The sequence below is a fragment of the Suillus subaureus genome, assembly GCF_016647635.1.
Source record: "Suillus subaureus strain MN1 chromosome Unknown BJ212scaffold_5, whole genome shotgun sequence".
Classification (NCBI taxonomy): Eukaryota; Fungi; Basidiomycota; class Agaricomycetes; order Boletales; family Suillaceae; genus Suillus; species Suillus subaureus.
Window position 1 is genome coordinate 582,038 of NW_024538561.1, and position 22,426 is coordinate 604,463.

Consider the following 22,426-nt stretch of genomic DNA (forward strand, 5'->3'; position numbering starts at 1 on the left):
TATTTGTGTTCCTACGCCCAGAGGGCCGCATACAACTGTGAGACGACAGAAAGAGCCCCAATATCTCCAACCACAACAACGTCTTCCTGGTCATTAGACTTGCGCGGAGCGAAATAAAATCCGGAAACAAGGACAACGTAGCTGTGACACATCAACATGTCGTACAATATAACCCAAGATAGATACTTACCTCAAAATGAGGATACTTCCACGGTGGTAATTACTCTTGGCCTCGATATAGGTATAGGTCATCAGAAAGACGGACAAGATGATCGCGATGACATCCCAGCGCGGGAATACGAGCCTAGAGAGATATAAGGGTAAATGAATTTATCACTAACAACATCACGAGCATGTTTTGATACGCACGTAAATGCATTCGTGATCTCACCCATTTTGTCGGGCGCATACCAAGCGGAGAACGCAACCATGGCCGGAATCTGGAGCAGACAGACCTGCAAGGCATAGGCAGAGCCAATCTCAACACTGGGGAAGAAAGATCACAAACGGTTAGGTGTGAAGGGAGACAAACAGGCTGAAGAGTACCTTAGCGAGATATTTCCGTTCAGGGCAAACGAGATAGCATTCATGAATTCCGTAGTATTGGGCACCAGCGCGAACAAAGTGATTCCCAAGAACTTTTCCTCGATCCCAGAGTCTTTCAGTACGACGTCTACCATATCCACAAGGAGCTCTAGTGTCCCGATTAATCAGCGACTACACCAAAATCGGGAATGAAAATGCAGACGTACCGGCAATGACGGCATATAAAGCCGTACATGACAGTAACACTGCCGCACTTGTTACACGGCTCCACTCTGGTGCCTCGTGTCCATGAGCTGATCCATGTTCCTCCTCAGCCACGCTTGCGCGGGCTGCCCGAGTATGCGCGTGCTGGTGGCGAAGGGCGCTGACAGTTGCGACAGCTACTGCACGCGTAAAGTCATCGGTAGACATAGTAGAGGGCAGGGGCAGGGCACCGGTAGACTTAATGGCATGGTCAACGGACTCGAGAAGAGGTGTGTAGTGTGTTTGAGATTGTGCGCTTTGGGGAGTGGTATGCGGGGCGTAGGAAACACGTCGAAGCATCGAAGGGGAAGTGAGAGGTACGGTATTCACCGTCGGAGCGATAAGATGTGGGGCCGGGGTCTGAAATCGGGGATCGTCCTCGAACCGCATTCGCTCACGGGACCCCTCCGGCCGCGGACGTGGCTCGCGAATAGTCGGTGGAATCTGCGACGGCGGGGATTGCGCCGTACTCCCTGTGGTTGCACTGGAGTGAGGACGGTTATGTTGGTAGAGCGAGAGGCGAGATGGATTCGTGGGTGGAAGGTCGAGGGGCTGCAGGAGCGGTTGTGGGTTCTGCCATATCTGAGTGGCATGTGTGCGGAGAGAAAACCACAGGCCTATCAAATACGACTACGGCGAGTATAAGTGTTATAAGTATTGTACACATCAAAATAGAGAGGGGGACTCACAAACAGTAAAATCACAGCACAAAAGTACATGAGGCTCTTCACTGTAGACTGATAAAATGGATCTTCAACAGGGTCCGGGTGCTGGTAATAGCACTGGTCGCATTTCCACTCGGACGAGCCGCGGGAGCCGTCAGGACATCCGCTACAAATTAGCTGGAACTGTAGCAGGGTCAATATATGTTTTCTGCCGGAAATACACAAAAGGAGAAAAAGACTTACATTTCCATATGTTTGATAGAACAACGTCGGTGTTAGCGTTCCAATAAATGCCATGATTAACATCATGCTCGTTACGCCTGCGCTCTTGGCATTGAACTTCATCTCCTTCTTCCTCAACGCGCCGGCGCACATACTCATACCAGGCATCAGCAGTACCCCCGCTAATAAAGATCCCACAATAGACCCTTCAACGAGACGTCCTTTGCCTACGGTCAACGCGATAGAATAGAGGACGACTTCGACGACACTTCCAAATGTGGCATTGATAACGGCGCCCATGCCGATAGAGCTTTGGGCGCTGATGCTCGCCACAGCCATGCCAATGAAGTAAGAAAGAGGAATGACACTCGCAAGACTCATAAGGAAAATGAGTGCCTTTGAGGCAACGAGGGCAAGGATGCGAGGGACATGCTCGCCTGCATGCTCCAGATCCTCTGCCATAGGCATGAGCACGAATCCATCGAGGATAACGAAGAAGACAAGCGGGAGGAGATTGACGAAAATGATATTAACGCCTCCAACAGTGTATTTGTAGTATTTCCATCCAACAGCACGATAGACACATAGCAGTACGGTGCTCTTATGGCCAGTCGTAGAAGGGACAGCCTGACCAGCCGCGAGGCGGGGTGTCTTGGCTGCACTAGGTGGGACGAGTGGCGCAGCACAGAAGCGTATCCGGGTAGGAGATGCGAATATGTATTTGATGAGAGCCCAGTTGAGCTTGGCCATCGGGACAGTGATAATGAGTGCCCAGCAGGCAATGCAGGTGAGCAGAAGGAGTGGGGCAACGAGCGTTATGAATAGGATCCAGAAGATGGCCCTGCCCAACCAGTCAGCGGATATCTTGTCATACGGCGTATGGTCGGTCGGGCTTGGGGCGGCTCCGTAAGATTTGGAGGGAGCTGGAGGACGGAGGAAAGTTTGTTCGCTATTAGTATTTGGGGTGATGGTGGGCGTGCGAGAGAGGGACGTGTTGGCATTAACAGTGCCAGCGCTACAAATAGGCCCAACATCCCCGGGTGGGAGTGTGCTTTCTTCGTCATTGCCCTCAGCATCCCCTTTGACATACTTGCCAAATGGCCATGCGAGGTACCAACCCAAACCGAACATGAGGACAGCATAGCGTTTGCCACCAAGTGGAACGAGACACAACAAAGCAGAGACGGCGAAGCAGGCCAGCGCAAGCCACCAACCAAAGCAGAAAACCCAGAAAATATTTCCCGGGAGGAGGTGGCGCTCTGCCTGAGCAGAAGGGACAGAGTGTAGCGCAGCATCCGCATGGCGAGTGACGGAGCGCGATTTCTTGTACAATGCAGGTTTCCAAATGGGCAAACCAAAGGGATGCTGAACGTTGATGAGCGACTGACGATCTTTGACTGTAATAGGATCATCATCATCTCTGCTGTTTGAGTCATCGTGTTCCGAGCCTGTCTCTCGTTCTTCACTATCCCCTTCTTCTTCCACTTCTCCCTCCTGGTCTTGTGAGGATGCAATACCTTTGCCACGATCTCTGCTTCCCCCAACACCTCTGTCATTGACATTATCTTCATAGCTAACCTCTTCATCCTCGCTGAGCACATCGTTATCCCTGATTGAACGGCGAGGGTGACGAGAGCTGCTGGTACTGGTGCTGCGGGTGCGGTTGTTTGATAAACTATGGCTAATGGATGGCTGTGGGTACAATGCCCGCGGTGTCGGTGATGAGGAAGAAAAGTAGGATGTCCCTACATTATGGTGCGTTGGTGTCTCAGTGGGTGACCAGTGCGAACTATGGCTTCTGCTGCGGTGGATATGGAGGTGACTGGTTGGAGTGGGCGTCGTAGAGAGCTCTTGGTTGTCATGGTTGTCCATGTTTACTGGACTTGAGTTTGGGATGCACTTGCACAAGCAAGTACTCTAGTGTTCCTACCGACTAGTCTCTCGTGACGAGGCAGGTCCAGTACAAGGAAGAACCTCTCAAGACAGTTACATGATTACGTTCGAAATTCTGCATTAGGTAGATCTATATATATATCACATATACCGTACGTACCTGCAAGGACTCGGACGTCCTCAGATTTCAGGTAAGGACTCCCGCCGTAGCCTCCAAAACATATAGACCCTTTGACGCTGCCATGTGTTGCAAATCTCCAACTTGAAATAGATTATTTTTTCAGGCCCTACCATAATTTATAATCGAAGAAACAAATGATACCTGATAACTTGAAGGACTTCTAGTTCTCTCTACAGTTTTAGCAGGGTTTCTTATGATGATAAGATAATTTGGATCTGCATTCAGACACTCAGACTCCATCGAGGCCCTTGCCGCTTTAGAATCTCCAACTGCAGCTCACGAAAATCAGTATTTTTACCTCTGGCGGATCGTCTCGGATCGGAGGGACTGCCAACGGACATTATCACAGATCATGGTTATGACCCTCAAAGACCTTGAGGTACTCATCAGACACCTCCCGGACTTTCTGGATCACGGTAGTTTTGCGCCCCTAGGTCGTGGTGGTACATATGCAAATATGTAGGGTTGTCTCCTAGGGGAGTTAGTGTCCACGTTGACATCCTGCTGACGTCTCTCCTCCTTGTCTCCGCTGTCAATGACATGGTACATGATATTTACTTTTATTGTGTTTTTCATCTCATCAATATTCCGTCAACGTCATACATCCCTAACCAATTGGCGCATACTCAAATACGCAACCTCCACGGATCGTGAAATATTTATGGCATTATATACTCCACTGGTCACAATATTCTCCCGGGCGCTGCTCATGCATCTTCATGTGCCAGTGCGTTCGCATTTGAATTTGCGTCTGTCCTGTCCTGTCTTTGACCTGTTTCGCCAAACACCAGACAAATCCACATACTTGTAGTGGTGTTGTTTGGGGCTCAGCCTGGGCCGAGCAGCCTACAGTTCTACCCTCAGAGCTCACTATGTAACCATGTCTTGAGATCCTTACATTGCGTCGCGGTACATCCATATCAACATACTATACGTTGTTTCTTCTCTCGATAGAAGTTCCCTAGGTGCTTCATCGCCTGGCCAAAGGTCTCACAGACTGCCACATCATCTCTTAGCCATTGCGGTAGTTTCCCGCGAATCGCAGGTGACGTGAACCGCCGATCGATAAGTACGAGAGAAGCCCAATCACCACGATGTCGGATGGCTCGGCCTTGCGCAGGGCTTAGTAAACGTTTTGAATATATTACAACCATCAGATGTGCTCACCTATACTCTGATTGACTGCGTTCATGCACATGTTCTCATACATTTCTGCTGCTGCGTCTTTACCACCAGCATGTCTCCTTACAGCAGATCGTGACTCTATTTGATTTGCGTGCCGCATCCGCTCCTGCAGCTCCGGAGAATTTTTGTTGGCAAAAGGTAACCCAATTACAACAACAGCACGAGCGAGATCATCCGAAAAGTTCAGCCCTTCTGAAAGCTTAGCACCGATAACTGCAAACAGTATTGCGCCAGTCTTCTTATCTAGTAGTGTCTTCAAAAGAAAATATTTATGATGGCGGAGAAGCAACAGCTCATTAGACTTACATGTGTTTTGGCAGCTATAGCATACTCCCGTAGGATTATTTCAACTCCTGAACTTTCCTGTGGTTCCAAGAAGACCTAAACACATAGTCAATAAGCCGTCTCCTATGACTGAGAGGCACTTACTTTTTTCTTCACGCTGAATTTGTCTAATGATCCACTCTGGCTCCAAGCTTCTCTTGCAAAATTCAGTGATGCATAGGAAGGGAAGAAGACAACTATTCCTCCAGGCACGACGTTGCAGAAATTCAATACGATCTGACCTAACTCGGACACGACCTGCCGATTGCTCTGTTGCGCGAACTTGAACTCTAGGTCCAAGCCTGAAGGCCCTTTCGTAAGCAACAATGTCTGCACGTTGGATGCCGGGATAATATGACCACAAGAGAAAGTCGTCAGCCTGTTTAGAGGCAAATATGTGAAAAGCTCGGACACTACAGCAGACATCTATCTCCGACGTCACTGTATTGCAAGAAAATTAATGGAAGCTGCTTACCGGCGACATGGTCCCACCAGCAAGCACCACTGAACGTGCCACCTCCACGACATCGCGGAACAACGCCGATGGATTCAGTAGCTGGTATTTAATCTCGACAGCATCTCCAACAGCAGAGAAGATTAATCTCCCGTCTATAACAATGATGAACAAAGAAACAACTTCGGTGTGGCTTAGCCCACCTTCACTTGCGCCCGCCAGTCCCAACATCAGTGCTTCAATCGTATGCAGTGGCGGCGTGGCCACACCCGATGAATTTCCAGAATTTTCCCCTGCAAACTCAATGATATGATCGCGCCCTTGTCAAGGTGTACAAACCTTCAGAAACATCGACAGCATAACGAGATATCTTCCGTGCTATCTGCGAGTAATTAGAAAAAACACATAATCAAGCTAGTGCAACGTACTTTGCTGCGCTTAAGATACGACTCAATTTCAAGGAGATTAATACCCTCGACTTTTCTCCCGAGCCTGTGGATGAAATCTTGCACGGTCATAACTTCAGTATCTTGGCTTTTGGATTTGGCGCTCAATTTCTGGGCTATCCAATCCATTGCGACTCTCTGGAATGCATCCAGGAAATTAAGAAGCCTCTTCAGATGCAATGCATGCATTGCAGACAGCCGGTTGCGAAATTTTTTGTAATACACTGAAACCTGTTTCAATGAGGTCGATAGGATATTGGATGTGAGGCGGACACTTGAAAGTGATAATAGAGTTGGTATCAAGTCTGAGGCAAATTAAGTCACTATAGAGGGTGGTCTAGGTGAGATGCATACTATGCGCCTCATCAATGATAACGACCTGGTTAGTCAAGTCGATTCCCAGGGCTTCTCGGGCGGTCTTCTGCAACAACAGGTTATAAGGCAGAGTAATAAGCTGAAAATTCAGCATGAGATCCAGCAAGGCACATCAATGGAATTACTTGCTGACCTCTGCCTGAGGTATCGCTCGTCTAGATCCGTAATAAGGGCAAGTCTGTGTATTTTTTCCAGCAGTGGCAAGGTCTTCTATGTCTTTCGGTGACGCCTTGAAAAGAACTCATCAGCACCGTTCACTCGAATGTACCACCTTCACTAACCAGAATCTGATCTCGTAGATCAAGCATGCGGATGTCATCACCCACCGGAGGCAAATATTGACACCGTTTATTTTGCTTCCCTGTGAGTATATCCACGATGATCAATGAACACTTGAGTCTTAACTGATTTGGTACCTTCCAGTAATTCCCGGCATCTCTCGTCTATATCTCCTGGCCTTGACCTTGCGTCCTCGTTAATACACAGCTGTTTGCGAGATCCAAGGGATACAGTCCGCCACCGACGCAGATCAGCTTCGCACTTATCACTATCTACGTCCTCGAGGGCCCGTTTCTTTTGGCAAAGATCGCGATCAGCTCGAGACATGTTTCCCACTGTGCTCTCATCTGGAACAGTACTGCCCAAAGCGAGATGTTTGAACTTGAGCTTGGTCAATTCGGGCAGGACCTGTGAAAGTTGTGAATGTGTGCGAGAAGCATAATATATTTTCGTGCAGGACGGCTCGTCTCCTTGAGAGGCTGGATCACGTTTGTTATTCCTGTCCATTCTGTTCGTAAATGTTAGTTTTGTCTCACATCAACAAAGTTTGACCCTGACTTTGCCATCAGAGCGCGAACAGCGGGGGAGAAGTTATTCTGGCTATCTTCACAGTCATCGTCTGGAAGATATGCGTCCTCGCCAACATGGTCTCGCACAAGGTCGACTGTCACGCGCTACTTGGATGGAGTAAATAGGTTGAGCCCAAATGTGAATATCGAGGGCACGCACTTGCTTTTTGGCAACCCGTGCCCGAGCCAGCATACGAAAATGAGCCTCGGTCTTCCGAGCTTTGGCGAGGCGTTCCTCGTATTCCTTATCCTCTGCCTCCAACTCGCGCTTCCGAATATCGAGAGCCTGAGCTGCTACCCATGATGGCGCTGATGTGGCTTTAGGATGTTGCTTGCAAGACCTACAGAGACCTACCACTGACCGGTACTCGAGAGGGACTGCTGCAATAACTGGCCTTTGCGCGCGCGGTCTTTCTCGTCCACAAGCCACGATAGGCTCGAGCACAGCAGACTTAGCGTCTTACCCTGATTCTCTGCGTCAGAAATTAGTTGGTCAGCTGGTACAAACACTCACGGTGCCTGTAGGACTCTCCACGATGGTAACATGCCTTTTCTCGATTGATGTATAGATGTGACTCATCAAGTCTATTTGTATCGAATACGGCGGATCGTATGGAAATGCTGGGAAATTGCTTGGAGTGGAAAGGACGAGGTCATCGTTGTCCATGCCGAACAGCAGTACTGAGGTGCTCGAACGCGTAACCGAACGCGTCAATCACTTCACTGGCACCTTGAAAATTCACCGGTGCGCCACACAATGCAGTGATATGGAGTGTGAAACGGAGCTTGGGTGATTTATAAGATGATGTGAAGATGTAGTACACTGTGTCTGGAACTAGTGCATATAGTGGAACATTGCGGATAGTGAAAACAAAGGATGGATGTAGCCAAGCGTAAGTGTGGCAGTTACTACTTAGATAGGTAGAGTACAGTGAAAATCATACAACTTGAACTCTTGGGGTATGGTGACGAGCAAGCTCAGTAGAGAATGTAATGTTATCATCATGTCGGCCGATACTCCAGTAACCAAATCTTTGCTGCACCGTATTCCTCTTTGACGCGTTTTAGTAGCGAAGTCACTTCTTCAACGGTCTTGTCTCCAGGTGTACCCTTGGCCATATTCTGTATCTTCTCGCAAGTTAATGAAACATGCTTCACGCCCAGTGCGGCTGACGAGCCCTTCAGAAAGTGACCCAGGTCTGATATTTTCTTCAAGTCTTTGGTCTCCCTATGTTAGAAAAGTCAGATTCTAGAGTGGTCATTCCAATAACAAGAATTCATACATGGCCTTATCCATCTCATTAAATGTGGAATCGACCTGCGCAAGATAGTCGGAGATCATCCCTGATAGAAATGAGCTGTCCCCATCATCCTCATCATTCAGCTCGACTATCTGGTTGAAGACTTCCATATCGATTATGTCTTCTTTACTGGGCTGGTAGAACGATCAGTGATCATCATCACAAGGCAAACAATATAACGAGATGGGCAGGGGCTGAGCGCGGGGTTCCCGGGGAACGCTCTGCTTCCAAGCGCATGCATACAAACAAACCACTCCAAGCTGGCGACATACCTTGCTCTCCTTCTTCTCAACCTCTTTCAAGTCGTTCTTCTCCTTGAGTGCAGTAATAGGCGAGCCTGTCTTTGCCGTTGGCTCTTCCGAGGCAGGCCGCGATTTGACGTCTAGCTTCTTCTGTGGTGGGGCTTTGTCGGAAGGAGACGGTGGTGGACGCTTGACAATGTCATCAATGATATTCGGCGAACGAGCACGCAGAGCATGAGACATGAAGGGAATCCTGGCCTTGTTCACTGACAAAAGGCAGCGTTCTGAAATAACAATCGGGGTAGCGGCTCTAGGACGTCAGGCCGTAGGGATTCGGGGCTATGCTTAAAGTAGTTCACTGATTATCTGTTGCCGCCGCAGTGCCGCTGCCAAATATGTAGCATCATTGACAGATTCACGATTTCACTGGCTATCTGAGCTAGATCGTCATCTCATTTTCTACATAATATCCCCCTAGCCGGCGGACTCAGGCGGACCCGCGCCCATAACCCAAACTCTCAATGAGATCGGCAAATCCTTGTCTCAGATAATCTGGCGAGCCCTCAATTCGGCGATCTCATTCTGAGAATACCCTAGTTCCAGCATGACCTAAAACGAATTCACCATCAGAAACCAAAATGCACAATGCACAGTGAAATGCAATTCAGAATGAGGGTGGCGAACCAAAAAAACCCCAAGATATCACTGGCACGTGCACGTACCTCCTTTGTATGCTGTGACAGCCAGGGCGGTGGTCGTCTCACCGGCATCCTCTTTCCATTGTAAGTAACAGGTGGAGCCACCATCTTCACTTTCCCTGCTCGTGGGTGCTATTCAATGAATCAATTCGACATAATCAAACCAAAGTCTATCACATGAGGACGGGGGATACGTACATCAACCTCCACCGTAGCCTGCCGAGCGCCAACTTGCGGGTGCGCAAACGACTGTTGGATATTATTGATTGGCCCAAACGGTACCCTGCACGGACATGCGCGTGTGAATATCTTGGCAGATGGATCATACATAAGTAGACATCATGCACGACGCACCCTAATCCCGTGAAGCGGTCGATCCAATAATCCCTTTCGTGTCTTTGGAGCACTTGGGTAATAATGTCCACCAATGCCTCCCTGTTTGCTACCCGCGTAGCATTACTAACAAACCTCGCATCATCCGCCAGCTCGGGCTTCTCTAGAATCCTTTCGGCAAGCAGTCGGAACTAGCGTCGCATGTGCCTTGGAGTCAGGCCGATTAGAACTGCTTATCAGTGGTACTGCCCACCTGCTTGTCGTTGCCCGCGCCAATCATGAGAAATCCGTCTTTGCATGGGAAGACTTGGTAAGGAACGATGGACGGGTGGGCAGTTCCGTGCCGAGAGGCCTCCTTTCCGGCGATGAGATAATTCGACGCTATATTCGCAAGACTCGCAAGCTAAGTATATACAAGAGAAACCGTATTGGTAAACATTAGAAAGCCAAACAAGGAGATAAACATGCGATAGCCACTGCACCTGTGTCTCAAATAAGTTGCAGTCTATCCAAACACCTTTTCCCGTGTGCTGTACGGAACGCAAACCAGCAAGGATTGCACCGTGTGCGTAAAGACCTGTCATCAAGTCTGTCACCGCAACGCCCACTTTAGATGGTGGACGATCAGTTTCGCCTGTGCTACAATCCATAGAAGGCAAGGCATAAGACTCAAGATATCGCATGGAAGCGCCTGAAACACAGCATACATACATGTGCATCAGCCCAGCTTCGGCTTCAATGATGACATCGTAACCCGCAGCTTCGCGAAAAGGGCCTGTCTGTCCATACCCTGATTGGGTCAACTGAATTGGATACTGATAGCAGGGAAAGTGAAGCTCAGACAAACCGGTGATGGAAGCGTACACAAGCCGCGGATTAAGCACCTTACAATCCTCCCAACCGAGACCCATCCCTGCGAGCTTTCCTGCAATAAAATTTTCTACGAGCACATCGGAACTGCGAACTAGCCTCTGCACGACCTCGAGTCCCGCAGGATCCTTGAAATTCACAGTGATAGAACGCTTGTTTCGATTCACAGCGAGGAAATATGCAGATTCAGGTGGGAGGTGTGACGATTCTTTCGGAGTATTCGGGGAGACGGGAGCAGAAGGAGGTAACCAGGAGCCTGTTTTTTTTAGACAAGAAACGGATGCTTAGGCCAGCACAGGCCACTCACGAGTGTCGTCGCCGCGGGTGACCTCCTCAACTTTGATGACATCTGCGCCCATGTCTGCGAGAAGCATGGTGCATGATGGGCCTGCTAGCACACGAGTGAGGTCGAGGACTCTGATACCCGTGAGTGGGGGCGGAATGCCCTGGTCATTAGATTGAGTAGAAATGAGAGAACGTCTGATGAGACGACTATCAAGACGGGCGACGGCGCTGAGTGCTCTATATTTCGACAATATCATCTCAGTTAAGTGGAAGAAACAGAGCGATTAATAGCAACGGTTGAGATAATGATTTTGAAACTTGCAAAAAATATTATCGTCCAGGTCCAACAGACAAAAGACTAGTGCTAATGCTAGTCTTACGTTGTGATCAAGGTGGCAGAAGTCCAAGTCCATTAATATTGTCGACAATGACACGGACATTACACCTGGCACCGCTTCTGCATCCGCAATGTGCTGATGGTACTGACAAGAAAACATATATAACAGAAAACAAAAACATATCAATTCATTTCGTCTAACGTTCATTACGGCTATTCACAACCAACCATGGGCTTCTTCTCGTCGCTCAGGACAGTAGACGAGTCCCAGTCACATAACCACAATGATAGTTCCGTGTCCATGTCAATGGTCCAGGTCATCCGTTCCCGATTTGTGCGTATTTCTATCCGTTCTCTTGATGAGACAGGCACTGACCATCATGGGGGCTGTGAATTCTGCAGTATGGAAAGTATAAAGGCAAGGGGCGCGAGACGCACCAACCTTCAATGATTAGGCACAGTGACCACAATACCCACCGTCTCAGCGCTGGGCGCTCTCCTCTCGGTACCGAGCAATTCTTACCACCACAACAAGATACTCCACGTACACATACAGACGTGATCACGTACGTCTTTCGTCAAGTGTAATTCACACTGCTCGCTCATGTTCTCCTGCTTACAGGACCACCCTTGCACAACGTCTCGATGAACTTGCTGCCGCAAATTCTCAGGGCTTACTTGAGTGAGTTCGTTTTGGCTCTTCAGACTGAGGACGTGACATGTGTGTTGTGGTAGCGATCATTGGACCCATTTGGGTTGACGCAATGTTTCCTCGCACCAAAATTGGTCTCCCATGTTCACGTCAAACCTCCCACTATGCTGATTCCGCTCACAGTGACGATGAATACCGTCTTCTCCGGCAAAACATCTTCGAACGGCTTGCTTCAGGTAGCTCAGTCCCACAGGAAGCTCCCCTTGTCCCCATTGTCTCACGCCCACCAAACGGTGAGCCTTACACTGTATTTCGAAGGGACTGATTTCCAACTTCGTTCTCTACGATTTACAGCCTATAACTTGGCTTCTGCCAAAAGTCCTTCACCATCTGTCCGCTCTAAATCCTCAATCTCCTCTGCCATGAGCACTCTCTTTAGGCGCTCTTCCCGAGTCTCAGCTCACACAAGTCTCACCGCAACAACAGACGACACGTCCATCTTCTCCGGTGGTACATCCCGACGGCCAATTCCGCCATCATACATGCGAAGCGATGTTTCTCTGACATCGGAGAACCTGTCGCATGCGGGTGACGTGCAGTATTTAAGTGCGAATATAAGTACCAGCAGTATCAATGTTGGTGGAAACAGGGAGCGAGGCAGCCCGTACCGGTCCCTCCGCCGCCTCCAAACAGGACCAGTTACCCCCCCGTCCTCCTTCCGTCTAAATAGCACAACCGGTTCGCCCTCCACACCCGTTCCCTCAACATCAACAACCTCACGCACATCCTCGCATTCTCCATCTCTCTCAGCATCTGCGAATACCGCCGATTCCGATAACCTATCCTCATCAGAGCTGAAGCGCCAAATTGCGACGCTTGAAGCTGAGGGCAGACGGTTACTTGATGCGTTCAATGGGCTTGAGCTCACTGCACTGACTCGACGTCATCCACCGCGAACGCCTTCTGTGCGCCGAGTCCGCGTTGGAACGGGAGGGAGCGATTATGGTAGTAGAGGTGGGGGAAGTGAATATGGTGGTAGAGGCGGGGGCAGTGAATATGGAGGCAGTGGATACCTAAGCACTGGGAGAGGCACACCCTGTGAGGCTGATACTCAATCCATGTACTCTGCGTCAGCAGCCTCCAGTGTTAGCCAACCGCGCTCCCAGCCGCAGTCATACCGGAATTCCTCGTTACGTGCTCCTCCATCAACATTATCTGCGTCAGCAAGGAAGCGTAGTATGTCATCTATATCGTCTCGCGCGCGCGTCCCCACAAACGGCTCGATGCATGCTTCGCACTCCCCGCCGGGACTCACCCCCAGCAAACTACGAGAACTAGGCAGTGTCTCTTCTGTTAACCTTGCACGAGACTCTTCCATCCACCTCCCATCGACTTTGCACAACTCGCCGGTGCGTGAAGTACCTGAGGACGATGCCTCTATCTCGGCGCTCGAGAGTGAGTTGAGTGATATTCGACGCCGGCGAGGAGAGGTAACTGCACGATATCAAACGCGGCTGGAGTATCTGCGGGCACAACTGCGGGGGGCAGAACTGAGGGAGAAGTTGATGAGGAAGTGAGAATAGGGGTCTCAGGTTTAGGCGTTTGTGGCGGCTCAGTCATTTGTAGCTGGGATATCATTATATACTTCCGTTCGACACTACTGTTCTTTATTATATGCGGATCATACTGGCAGTTTTTTTGGTTGTCATCTTCATATTCAGAAATCCGAATGTTGTCGGAATTTTGCTAAAGTTTCGGCGTGACCGAATCGTACTCGCTGTCCTTCCCAGGAGGCCCATCCGTAGGTGGAAGGTAGGTTTAGGAGAAGCTTGGTAGTAGGCTCCGTTTTAGCAAGCTGTAATTAGGGCTGACCCGGCTGAGTCAGTTATTGGCGGTTTTCACTTTAGCGCTTTTAACCCCTCTAAAAGGGGGTCTCGATTAATTCTACTGCAAAGATCTCGTATTGACTACTTCCAACGCTCAAGACGATGTTCTTATTGCTCCGGACGACGCTCGCACCACATTTGCCAGCCGGCGTCCGTTTCCGCTCACAACTCGCACCTCGCCAAGTCCAACATGTCAAACGACACAAAGGTCGCGTTCCGATACCCATAGGCGGGTCAACCAAAGGCACCACACTTGCATACGGTGAATGGGGAATCCGCATCAAGGGCATGGGCGTCCGCTTCAGCGCGAAACAGCTTACAACGGCTGAGGAAGTCATAAAACGCAAAATAAAGGTCGTCAAAGGCGCAAAAGTCTATCTTAGAGTTTTTCCTGATATTCCAGTGTGCATCAAGGTCTGCCATACATGTGTTTGTTCTCTGCATAGGTTTCTGACGTGTCTTCAAGGGAAACGAAACTCGTATGGGTAAAGGAAAAGGGACATTCGAGTTTTGGGCCACTCGGTGTGTTCACCTTTGTGCTTATGTTTCACGAGGCTCATTTGCGCAGCGTCCCCACTGGTCGCGTCATATTTGAGATTGGAGGGACCCCAATTAGAGAAGAGTTGGCACGCGAAGGCAGGAACTCCTACCCATCTCTATTATATTCAAACTCATCCCTTCGCAGCTTTACGCCAAGCAGCAGACAAACTTCCAACAATAATGGAATTCATCACGCGTTCGACACCCCCTAGACTAGGAAATTTAGTCCTACAACCAGAACCCTCCACCGATCAACTTTCATCCCCTACACAGACAGTTGAAACCTAGTAGCACTGTTTCGTCCACTTTCTAATGCATTCATATTTGAAATACAAGGTTTTGTACAGAGTCATCAAATTCCCGGCTTTGCGGGGCTCACATCACAAACGTTTGAAGCAGAGATGATAGCATCAGAGGTAAGCAGTATGCATATACATTGTGCGTCCGCCATGTAGCGAGTTTGATGGACTTTGTTTGCAAAGAACAACAGCGAGAATAGTTATTAATGAAAGAAAACGCAAGCACAGATTACTGCGATATGCTCATTAAACTTGCAACAAACGTCAAAATCTGCAGCGACAATCAGCACGACGACGAAGACCAGCATGGAATACAGAGACGCACAAGCCGTGGACGAACGTCCACTATGTCTTCAGGCACCAAGAAAATCAGCGCGTTCATCTTTCTCGCAATAGAAATAGCCAATTTCGCTTGAAAAAGAAACAAAAGTCAGCATTCGAGAAACCCCGAGGCTCACAAAACCACTCACCATTCTGCCGCCGATCCTCATAAGCTCCACTCTCGCTGACATTAATCACAAGAGCGGGGTCCACGATCCCTGGTCTCATTGCATCCAGAAGATCGAGGAAGAATAACCCAGTGGTAATTGCTGGATCTTTGAATGATCGGATGGGTCGAACGCCGGCTTTGCCTTTTTGTGCAGTCGCGTTTGCCCATTTAAGCATGTCTGTATCGCTGATGGGTTTGCCGGTCTTGGAGAGCGCCATCAGGGTCTTTGTGATGTTCAACCTGCAATAATCGAATGAGACGTGTAGGTAGTATGAAAGACTCGAAGTACCTCATTAGTTGCCAGACAAGACCAAGAACGAGCGTCTTTGAACCATCGACGATATCAGCCCCCTGGATACCAACGAGGTGCATTCCATTCTGCTTCCCAAGCTCCACCGCATAGTTCGTGTTCTCCACTTGCTTAAAACGGGAGAGCGTGCTTTGGTTGGGAGTGACCCCAATATCTTCCTGCTCTTCTTCATCAAGCATCGTTGGGGGCGGAGCTTGTGCACCACCTTTGGGCTTGGAAACACGACGCCATACCACAGAGCCAGGCGAAATCTTATCAAATGCTTGCAGGATGATGAGCCCATCGCGTAAGTTCTCAAATAAGTTGAACACCGCTGGCTCGACGCCAAGCGAGTTGAGCCATAGCGTGAATGCGCGTGCTTCACGCTCGCCCTCTGCATCAAAGTCCTCGACAACACCGTAATCTTTAGCTTCTTGTTCGTCAAGAGGCTCGAGGCCGGGCCAGGTGTTGAAGAGGTTTGCGACAAAAGCAAGGTTGAGACGGGGGTTGCCAGAGACGAGGGATGAAGGTGTTAGGTACTTGCGACAGCCGATAGCTTCGGCGTTTTGGAGGACTTGTTCTGCACGTTGTCTCACGTCTTTAGTTTGGAGAGGTGCCAGGGAACATTGGTCTGGTTTGAGTTGGTTTAACAGGACGGTGTAGTTCTCGCCGTCTGAGACATCACGACTGAAGTTGTTAACCCTAGTGGATCATGAGTGAGAAAGGATCAATAAGTACGGATGACGAGCGTACCTCCGTTTCCATCCTGCGGCTTTCAAGTGGTAGTTGAACCAACGGAGTAGAATTTGATCTGGCGTCAACCGTAGAAGATCGTCGATGGTTTCACCATCCTCGCACAGCCGATACAATTCAGGGTGAATCTTAATATCAACCTGTGCGAGCAAACCACGTCGGATGATCTGCCAAATAAGCCCAAGGATCAGATGCTCCCTCCCCTCTGCAATATCGGAAGAGCCAATATTGACGACGGAGCATCCGATACCCTTGGCAGATGCGATTACAATGTTGTTGTTCTCCGTCATCTGGAAAGCATTCAACGGTTTACGTGCGCTTGGCTTGTTCAGCACGCGCGTATCGATAGTATCGGGGACGGAATCGTTGATCAGTTTACAGAGGATAAGACCATCTTTGCATTCGTCGAAGAGCTGCATGGTTGATGTAGGGATTGGGAAAAGGTTCCCAATGTCGGGGTCGTTTTCAATCACCTGTAACGAGTACATAAGAGAAAGGATGACAGTTATGAGAAGAACTCACTGTGTTGATGTGATTCGTGAATTCCGTCCGCTCATCTTCGTTGATCGTATGACTGACATTAGCGTTCGAGCCTTGGACGGTAACCTTTCCCGCTCGTGTTGGAAGGATAGAAGCCTTGGTTTGTGTCCGTAGCTTGACATTGAGCTGGCGAAGGATGGCTGATGAGTGATGTGGGGGATGACATCATGGATGGTGTACGGACCTCTACCCAGTCTTCAAGTTCGACTTTGCCACTGGCATCGACAGAAACATGTTTAAGCGTCTCTCGAGCCTTGTCGTACGATTCTCCGGTATTCTGAAGTGCTTGAAGAACAGCGCTCTTGTCTATACGACCTGGCGTGTTGGTACTGATCGCACTGCGGACGAGATTTATTACTCAAGTAATCTCAAAGGAGATCTCACGTACTTGAAGCGATTTACGAGATCAAACATTTCATCTTTGGAGACTTCTGGATATTTCTTTTGAAGTCGGAAGGCCTCCATTGGAGATGATGGAGAGGAGGATAGTGGCGGTGATTGGACAGAGTAAGTTGTGGAACGCGGTGCTGGGGGTCGCCACTTGGCTGCGGGTGATTGACTGCGTGTTACCATCACCATCTTCAGCTTCAACTGTGGGTTGTTTGAAACACACTCTACTCTTTCTTTTCTGCTTATAACCTCTCAGTTTCACGCAGCCCGCAGCCCGCAGTTTCGGCCGATCAATACTTAATTACACGGAACTAGTATGATTAGAACTTCGATGCAACAATGTTTGGGTCACTGCGCATGACACAGCTTCAAGCAATTGCCCTTGACCTCGTGTCCATGGGTAATGGGCACTGAGTACTGAGTACCGAGTGCTCCCAGTGAACAATTTAGAGGGTAGATAGACGTCTAAGTACAAATCGAGGTAGACACAAATCTAAGGAATTAATTCGAGATAGCAAAACTCTGGTTTTGCAAAGAATCAGAATCTTTGCAAAAGTGAAAAAATGCAAGCATGTCAGACTTCGATTGCAGAGTCCCACTTGCTGGTTCCTTCTGGTGTCCGTTATTCTGCCAGTCGAGAGCACAGAGGTTGCTAGAGAACAAAGGTATTGTTTCAAGTTACGAGCGGCCAAGACAACATACAGAGCTGTAATCTTCGCGCTCACTCGCATTGGCTTTGTACTTGGCTGTCCCTTCTTAACATGCTCGGGTTGCTTGTTCTTGGGGGTAGTATCGCTTGAGGTATTGATGAACTCTCGTTTGACTGAGAGGGATGCTGCGTCAGTATTAGGGTGTGCCGGTATGAATAACGTATCGCGGCTGTGCGATGATCAGCGTGTGTCTTGTTTCACCCGAGTTCACGCACCAGCATTAGGTCCAGTAGACGAGATTGTTGTGAACGACAGTCCATGGAACAAGTCCAGCTCACTGCTAGGAGGTCAGTTGCAGTAATATAAAATGTCATCCACACTGACGATATCAAGTCTTTGAGCTTAGCCGCAGCTTGGCTTTCGTTAAGCTCGACATCGCCACTAAGTTATTCCTCTAACCAGGCAAGATAACGAGTTAGGGAAACGCCATCTCGGATGTAACATTGTTTTGGAAGCCCTCGATCTCTGTTTCATTCTTCATTGCCTTCATGGCAGCCACTGGTGACAGAATGAGAATCAACCACAGCTAAACTACTTTTATCACCCAGTCACTGAGGCTAAAGCGGACAAAAATCAGAATTGATTTTGAACATGCATTAAATGACTCGCTTTCTCTTTGTTAGCTCCAAGGGTCATAGCGAGCTACCTCAAAGAAGAGGTGAAAGATTCATATGGACAGATTTCAACATCGGAGCCCAGGAGCGTCTTGATACTGTGCTCGGCCTGAGCGTTATTCATAAAAAGTATTGCCTCCGTTGGGGTCACGACAACAGAAGAAGACTAGAGAATAGATACTAAGTCAGTGTGACAGTAGGGTCATGGCATCTTCTCACCGGCTGAACCATCGAAACCTGAAATGAATGCCCTACGTTCGTCCGAGTGTGCAGAATACTCGCTAAAATCTTTGGAACAAGGAAGGTTCAGCAATACTTCTGCTAGACATGTTGTGTGCCTACGCTGGTCCTCGCCAGGAACAAAGAAAGCCTTGACATTGCTCTGGCTTCTTCAATAGCTCTCGTAGCTTTGCAAGGTAGTGTCGACGGTGCTCGGAGTCCCAATCGCGCCCACAGTCGTTGTTGTACCGGAAAAGATTTGCACTGCCTGAGCCAATGCAGGGGTCACTAAATATCGATGTCTATGCGTGATGCGCGCTTGAGGGCCCCGGGACTGCATCGAGACCACATATATTCTATAAAATCTTTCTACATAAAGCACCTGAACTAGGAAGTCTTTTAGCGAGTGCCGCACTTGTTAGAGGGGAGGTAAAAGGTGAGAGGGATGAGAGAACGAAAGGCTGCCGTGGATTAGTTTAAAGAAGACAAATAGATTTCGCGTGCGTGATACCATTGGTTAATGAAGCGCGGGAGACGAGATTAGTTTGAGCGGAGTAGAGAAACTGATCAGACTGACTACGAGTGAGACCAGTTCAAGAAAATGTAGGGGAAGAATTAGCAAGGATTGAAATCCTCTTCTCAAGGACAACACCGGCAGGAAATAAACTGCTCACCATTCGTGGTTGCTAGAAGCATAAGGGAATGATTGTATCGAGCCGGGGTCGCGGCGTGGACGAATGACATGGTGAGCGGATGAGAAGGTGCGCATCTGCATTGACTCGGACTCGGAAACATAATGCAAATGGATATATAGAGCATGTAGTGAGATTTCCATACCAATATTTGCAATATATGCAAATGCACAACGTCGGCATGTAAAGCTTATTAGGCTATGCAAAGTTTGTCAAACAATTGTTGCGAACTACTAGTTTCCGGAATGATTTTGTTCCCACGGGACTTTTCGTTTTACCATGCTGCGACCTTTGCGCATTGGAGTCAACGCGGTGGTCGCTGGGGTGAATCGACTCGACAAGTCGTTTTCACCCTCGGATACGGTGGCGAAACTCCATGCACACAAATTCACGCTGAAAGACTCTATTTACATTTTACACATACTCTCTGCTATCTTCTGGCTCACTCTCATGCAAGTCCCTCCATTCCCCTACAAACTAGCCATACCCATCCTATATGCAATCGCCATATTCATCCCATTCACTTCCCAATTCTTTATACCTGCGACACCCATCTTCTCATGGGTCCTCATGTTCTACTCAAACCAATTCCTACCCGCCGACCACCGCCCCGCAGTACATGTCGTCCTCCTCCCAACTCTCGAATCCGTCCTCTACGGCGCAAACATAAGCGACATCCTTACTCACTTTACACATCCCATCCTTGACATCATCGCCTGGCTTCCATATGGTGTTATCCACTACACATTCCCCCTCGTCCTCGCTGCCCTCCTCTGGCTCTTCCGCCCGCCTACCCTCCCCGTATTCGCCAAAGCTTTTGGCTATCAAAACTGCATAGCCGTATTCGCCCAAATCGTCCTCCCCTGTGCAGCACCCTGGTACGAAATCATCTACGGCCTCACACCCGCAGCATACGGCACACCCGGATCCGCAGGCGGCCTCGGCCGCATCGACGACCTCTTCGGTGGAGATGGCTATAAACGCACTTTTGCGAGTTCACCCCTCGTATTCGGCGCTTTCCCCAGCTTACACGCTGCGTGGGCTACCCTCGAAGCACTCTTCATCACCGCCTTGTGGCCCCAGTACGCGAAATGGGCTTGGGCCTATGCGGCGGTCCTCTATTGGAGTACCATGTACCTGAGTCATCATTATCTCATTGATGTCGTGGGTGGTGCGTGTCTTGCCACTGCCTGTTTCTACTTTTTCGTGCCCGAGGAGCTGCGCAATGGGAATGTCAACGCTTCTGGAGACAAGTACGAGAGATATGATCTCGAATCGAGGAGGGGCGGAGTGGGCGCGGACGAGTTTGCGAGTGATTGGACAGTCAGTGATGAGGAAGAGACGCCTATTGCCTACCGATCACCGAATCCTGGAATGGGGAGGGGAAGAGGGCATAGGCATACAGCTAGTATCGCGAGTCTCATCAGGGCTGATGAAAGAGCTGGAGAAGAGGGTTGGAGTCCAATCACCGGTGTTGGGTTCGTGTTCCCGCCTGAAACCAGGAGGTAGTGTGTTAGATGGTTGGTTTTCTTGCGTATACCCGGGTTTTGCTTGCTAGATTCTTCTGCGACTCTACATTTATGCTTACAGTTGTTTGCATTAAAAAGTTCACCCCTTGATTTGGACACAACGTGTTTAATACCCGACGAGAATGAGTCATAAATGCCATCAAGAAGGGTCTAATCACAGGTGTCAATCTGGACATTACCTTAAGGTCAGAGTTCTGTGATGTCTGTGTCAAGGCAAAGTTAGCCAGAAACTCTTCCCTGATAAGACAAAGTCTTGAGCACTCATCTACAGAGGTTTGGCACACATGGACCTGTGGGGATTAGTGCAGACAATGAATGAGCTTGGGCAGGTGCCTATACTATATCAGCTTCATGGCTGATTGTAGCTATCAGACAAAGCTTCAATCCCCAAAGCTAAAAGTAAGGCACCTACAGCATTTAAGACATATGAGGCATGGCTTACACACCAGTCACCAGGAGTTTGCCTAACCAAAGTCCATTTAGACTGAGGGGAAGAATACCTGAGTGCAGAGTTTGATGAATATTTGCATTAGCAGGGTATCAAGTATCAGTTGATGGTGTATGACTCACACCAGAATGATGTGCTAAGCTTGTATTATGTAGTGTTATATTAGAGACATACATATATTACAATTACTTGAGAGAACAGATGTCTAAACACCAATTAAATGATCAAGCTGGCATCAGTAAATGTAGCAAATGTCCAATAATGTAAGACATACTCTGTCTCTGATTGCATCAATTCTATCAGTGCTTCAAGGCTAGGATTTTGTTGGATGATGAGGCAGAGGATAGCTCAGGAGATGGAAGGAGGGAAGATGAAGCTCAAAGTGATGGTTTGCAAACTATTGGTCCATATAGCACATCTATTTATCTCTGTTAAGAACCATGCTCAAAGGAGAGAGAGACTGACTCAGAGGGGCTTGGCCTCAGCTCGTACACTGTGCCCCTTACCCGAGTATGTGCCCTTCATTTCAGAGGAAGTCTAATGATGTTCTGACGAAGTCTGGAGGAGCGCGGGAGAGTTCTGGAGGAATGCAGGAAATGCTCGGGAGAGTTCCCACTGCAAGGTAATACTTCTACAGGAAAACAGGATGGAAGGATAGGAGGTCCGGAGGACAGGATGTCCAGGGGTCCGGAGGTCTGGAGGACAGGACATGGAGGTATGGAGGATGGAATGTCCGAAGGTATGGAGGGTGGGACGTCTGAAGGACAGGATGCCCAGAGGTATGAGGGACAGGATGTCCGGAGGTACAGAAGACAGGAGGTCCGGAGGTCCGGAAGGAATAGGGGCTACATCGGATGAAGTCCGATGTAGAAGCAAATGGAGGTAGACTACCCTAAGGTAGAGTCGGAGGGACAGGAAGTGGACCTA

The 22,426-nt window shown here is 49.0% G+C and overlaps 8 protein-coding genes across 8 annotated transcripts; 3 read left to right on the forward strand and 5 right to left on the reverse strand.

Annotated features, from left to right (window-relative positions):
* Window positions 1-11: 11 nt before the first annotated feature.
* Window positions 12-3,548, reverse strand: BJ212DRAFT_1263377 (Sodium/calcium exchanger protein-domain-containing protein; the record flags this gene model as incomplete). The annotated part of the gene is made up of 7 exons (XM_041330338.1): window positions 12-141; window positions 191-304; window positions 370-486; window positions 547-694; window positions 753-1,419; window positions 1,479-1,637; window positions 1,698-3,548. The coding sequence occupies 7 exons, from the start codon at window positions 3,546-3,548 to the stop codon at window positions 12-14; spliced, it is 3,186 nt and encodes a 1,061-aa protein (XP_041196991.1).
* A 1,122-nt stretch (window positions 3,549-4,670) lies between these two features.
* On the reverse strand, window positions 4,671-8,049 carry BJ212DRAFT_1540263 (helicase C-terminal domain-containing protein; the record flags this gene model as incomplete). Its single annotated transcript, XM_041341836.1, is given in 16 exon segments — window positions 4,671-4,861; window positions 4,918-5,178; window positions 5,226-5,316; window positions 5,365-5,685; window positions 5,735-5,868; window positions 5,917-6,033; window positions 6,053-6,095; window positions 6,142-6,464; window positions 6,514-6,613; window positions 6,668-6,763; window positions 6,816-6,895; window positions 6,951-7,312; window positions 7,366-7,462; window positions 7,539-7,691; window positions 7,745-7,847; window positions 7,897-8,049. The coding sequence occupies 16 exon segments, from the start codon at window positions 8,047-8,049 to the stop codon at window positions 4,671-4,673; spliced, it is 2,625 nt and encodes an 874-aa protein (XP_041196992.1).
* Window positions 8,050-8,384: 335 nt separating this feature from the next.
* BJ212DRAFT_1262903 (signal transduction histidine kinase) lies at window positions 8,385-8,799 on the reverse strand (the record flags this gene model as incomplete). Its single annotated transcript, XM_041330298.1, has 2 exons — window positions 8,385-8,610; window positions 8,666-8,799. Coding segments are annotated over 2 exons (360 nt in total), but the record flags the coding sequence as incomplete, so codon positions are not given.
* Window positions 8,800-9,318: 519 nt separating this feature from the next.
* BJ212DRAFT_814589 (CAIB/BAIF family enzyme) lies at window positions 9,319-11,513 on the reverse strand. The gene is made up of 9 exons (XM_041344128.1): window positions 11,134-11,513; window positions 10,804-11,082; window positions 10,668-10,746; window positions 10,439-10,595; window positions 10,210-10,359; window positions 9,978-10,147; window positions 9,822-9,906; window positions 9,648-9,755; window positions 9,319-9,534 (listed from the first exon to the last, which is right to left on the reverse strand). The coding sequence occupies exons 1-9, from the start codon at window positions 11,366-11,368 to the stop codon at window positions 9,469-9,471; spliced, it is 1,329 nt and encodes a 442-aa protein (XP_041196994.1). The 5' UTR covers window positions 11,369-11,513; the 3' UTR covers window positions 9,319-9,468.
* Window positions 11,514-11,565: 52 nt separating this feature from the next.
* BJ212DRAFT_1329048 (uncharacterized protein) lies at window positions 11,566-13,923 on the forward strand. Its single transcript, XM_041334680.1, has 5 exons — window positions 11,566-11,782; window positions 11,851-12,014; window positions 12,071-12,130; window positions 12,284-12,393; window positions 12,455-13,923. Exons 1-5 carry the CDS (start codon window positions 11,678-11,680, stop codon window positions 13,675-13,677), a joined length of 1,662 nt encoding a protein of 553 aa, XP_041196995.1. The 5' UTR covers window positions 11,566-11,677; the 3' UTR covers window positions 13,678-13,923.
* A 165-nt stretch (window positions 13,924-14,088) lies between these two features.
* On the forward strand, window positions 14,089-14,814 carry BJ212DRAFT_1444914 (mitochondrial 54S ribosomal protein YmL47; the record flags this gene model as incomplete). The annotated part of the gene is made up of 4 exons (XM_041338028.1): window positions 14,089-14,400; window positions 14,453-14,508; window positions 14,555-14,622; window positions 14,672-14,814. 4 exons carry the CDS (start codon window positions 14,089-14,091, stop codon window positions 14,812-14,814), a joined length of 579 nt encoding a protein of 192 aa, XP_041196996.1.
* A 240-nt stretch (window positions 14,815-15,054) lies between these two features.
* BJ212DRAFT_1264008 (fimbrin) lies at window positions 15,055-17,362 on the reverse strand (the record flags this gene model as incomplete). Its single annotated transcript, XM_041330393.1, has 8 exons — window positions 15,055-15,096; window positions 15,151-15,236; window positions 15,296-15,555; window positions 15,605-16,306; window positions 16,358-16,830; window positions 16,880-17,023; window positions 17,082-17,235; window positions 17,286-17,362. 8 exons carry the CDS (start codon window positions 17,360-17,362, stop codon window positions 15,055-15,057), a joined length of 1,938 nt encoding a protein of 645 aa, XP_041196997.1.
* A 2,380-nt stretch (window positions 17,363-19,742) lies between these two features.
* BJ212DRAFT_814788 (PAP2-domain-containing protein) lies at window positions 19,743-21,225 on the forward strand. The gene has a single exon (XM_041344129.1). It carries the CDS (start codon window positions 19,802-19,804, stop codon window positions 21,029-21,031), a length of 1,230 nt encoding a protein of 409 aa, XP_041196998.1. The 5' UTR covers window positions 19,743-19,801; the 3' UTR covers window positions 21,032-21,225.
* The last annotated feature ends 1,201 nt before the right edge of the window (window positions 21,226-22,426 follow it).

Coding starts and splice junctions, on each gene's coding strand:
- BJ212DRAFT_814589 (XM_041344128.1), bottom strand. CDS start 11,368: ATGATATTGTCGAAATATAGAGCACTCAGCGCCGTCGCCCGTCTTGAT. Junction 10,747..10,803: donor TGTGTACGCTTCCATCACCG/GTTTGTCTGAGC, acceptor TGACCCAATCAG/GGTATGGACAGACAGGCCCT. Junction 10,596..10,667: donor GAAGCTGGGCTGATGCACAT/GTATGTATGCTG, acceptor TATGGATTGTAG/CACAGGCGAAACTGATCGTC.
- BJ212DRAFT_1329048 (XM_041334680.1), top strand. CDS start 11,678: ATGGGCTTCTTCTCGTCGCTCAGGACAGTAGACGAGTCCCAGTCACAT. Junction 12,015..12,070: donor ACACATACAGACGTGATCAC/GTACGTCTTTCG, acceptor TCCTGCTTACAG/GACCACCCTTGCACAACGTC. Junction 12,131..12,283: donor AATTCTCAGGGCTTACTTGA/GTGAGTTCGTTT, acceptor TTCCGCTCACAG/TGACGATGAATACCGTCTTC.
- BJ212DRAFT_814788 (XM_041344129.1), top strand. CDS start 19,802: ATGCTGCGACCTTTGCGCATTGGAGTCAACGCGGTGGTCGCTGGGGTG.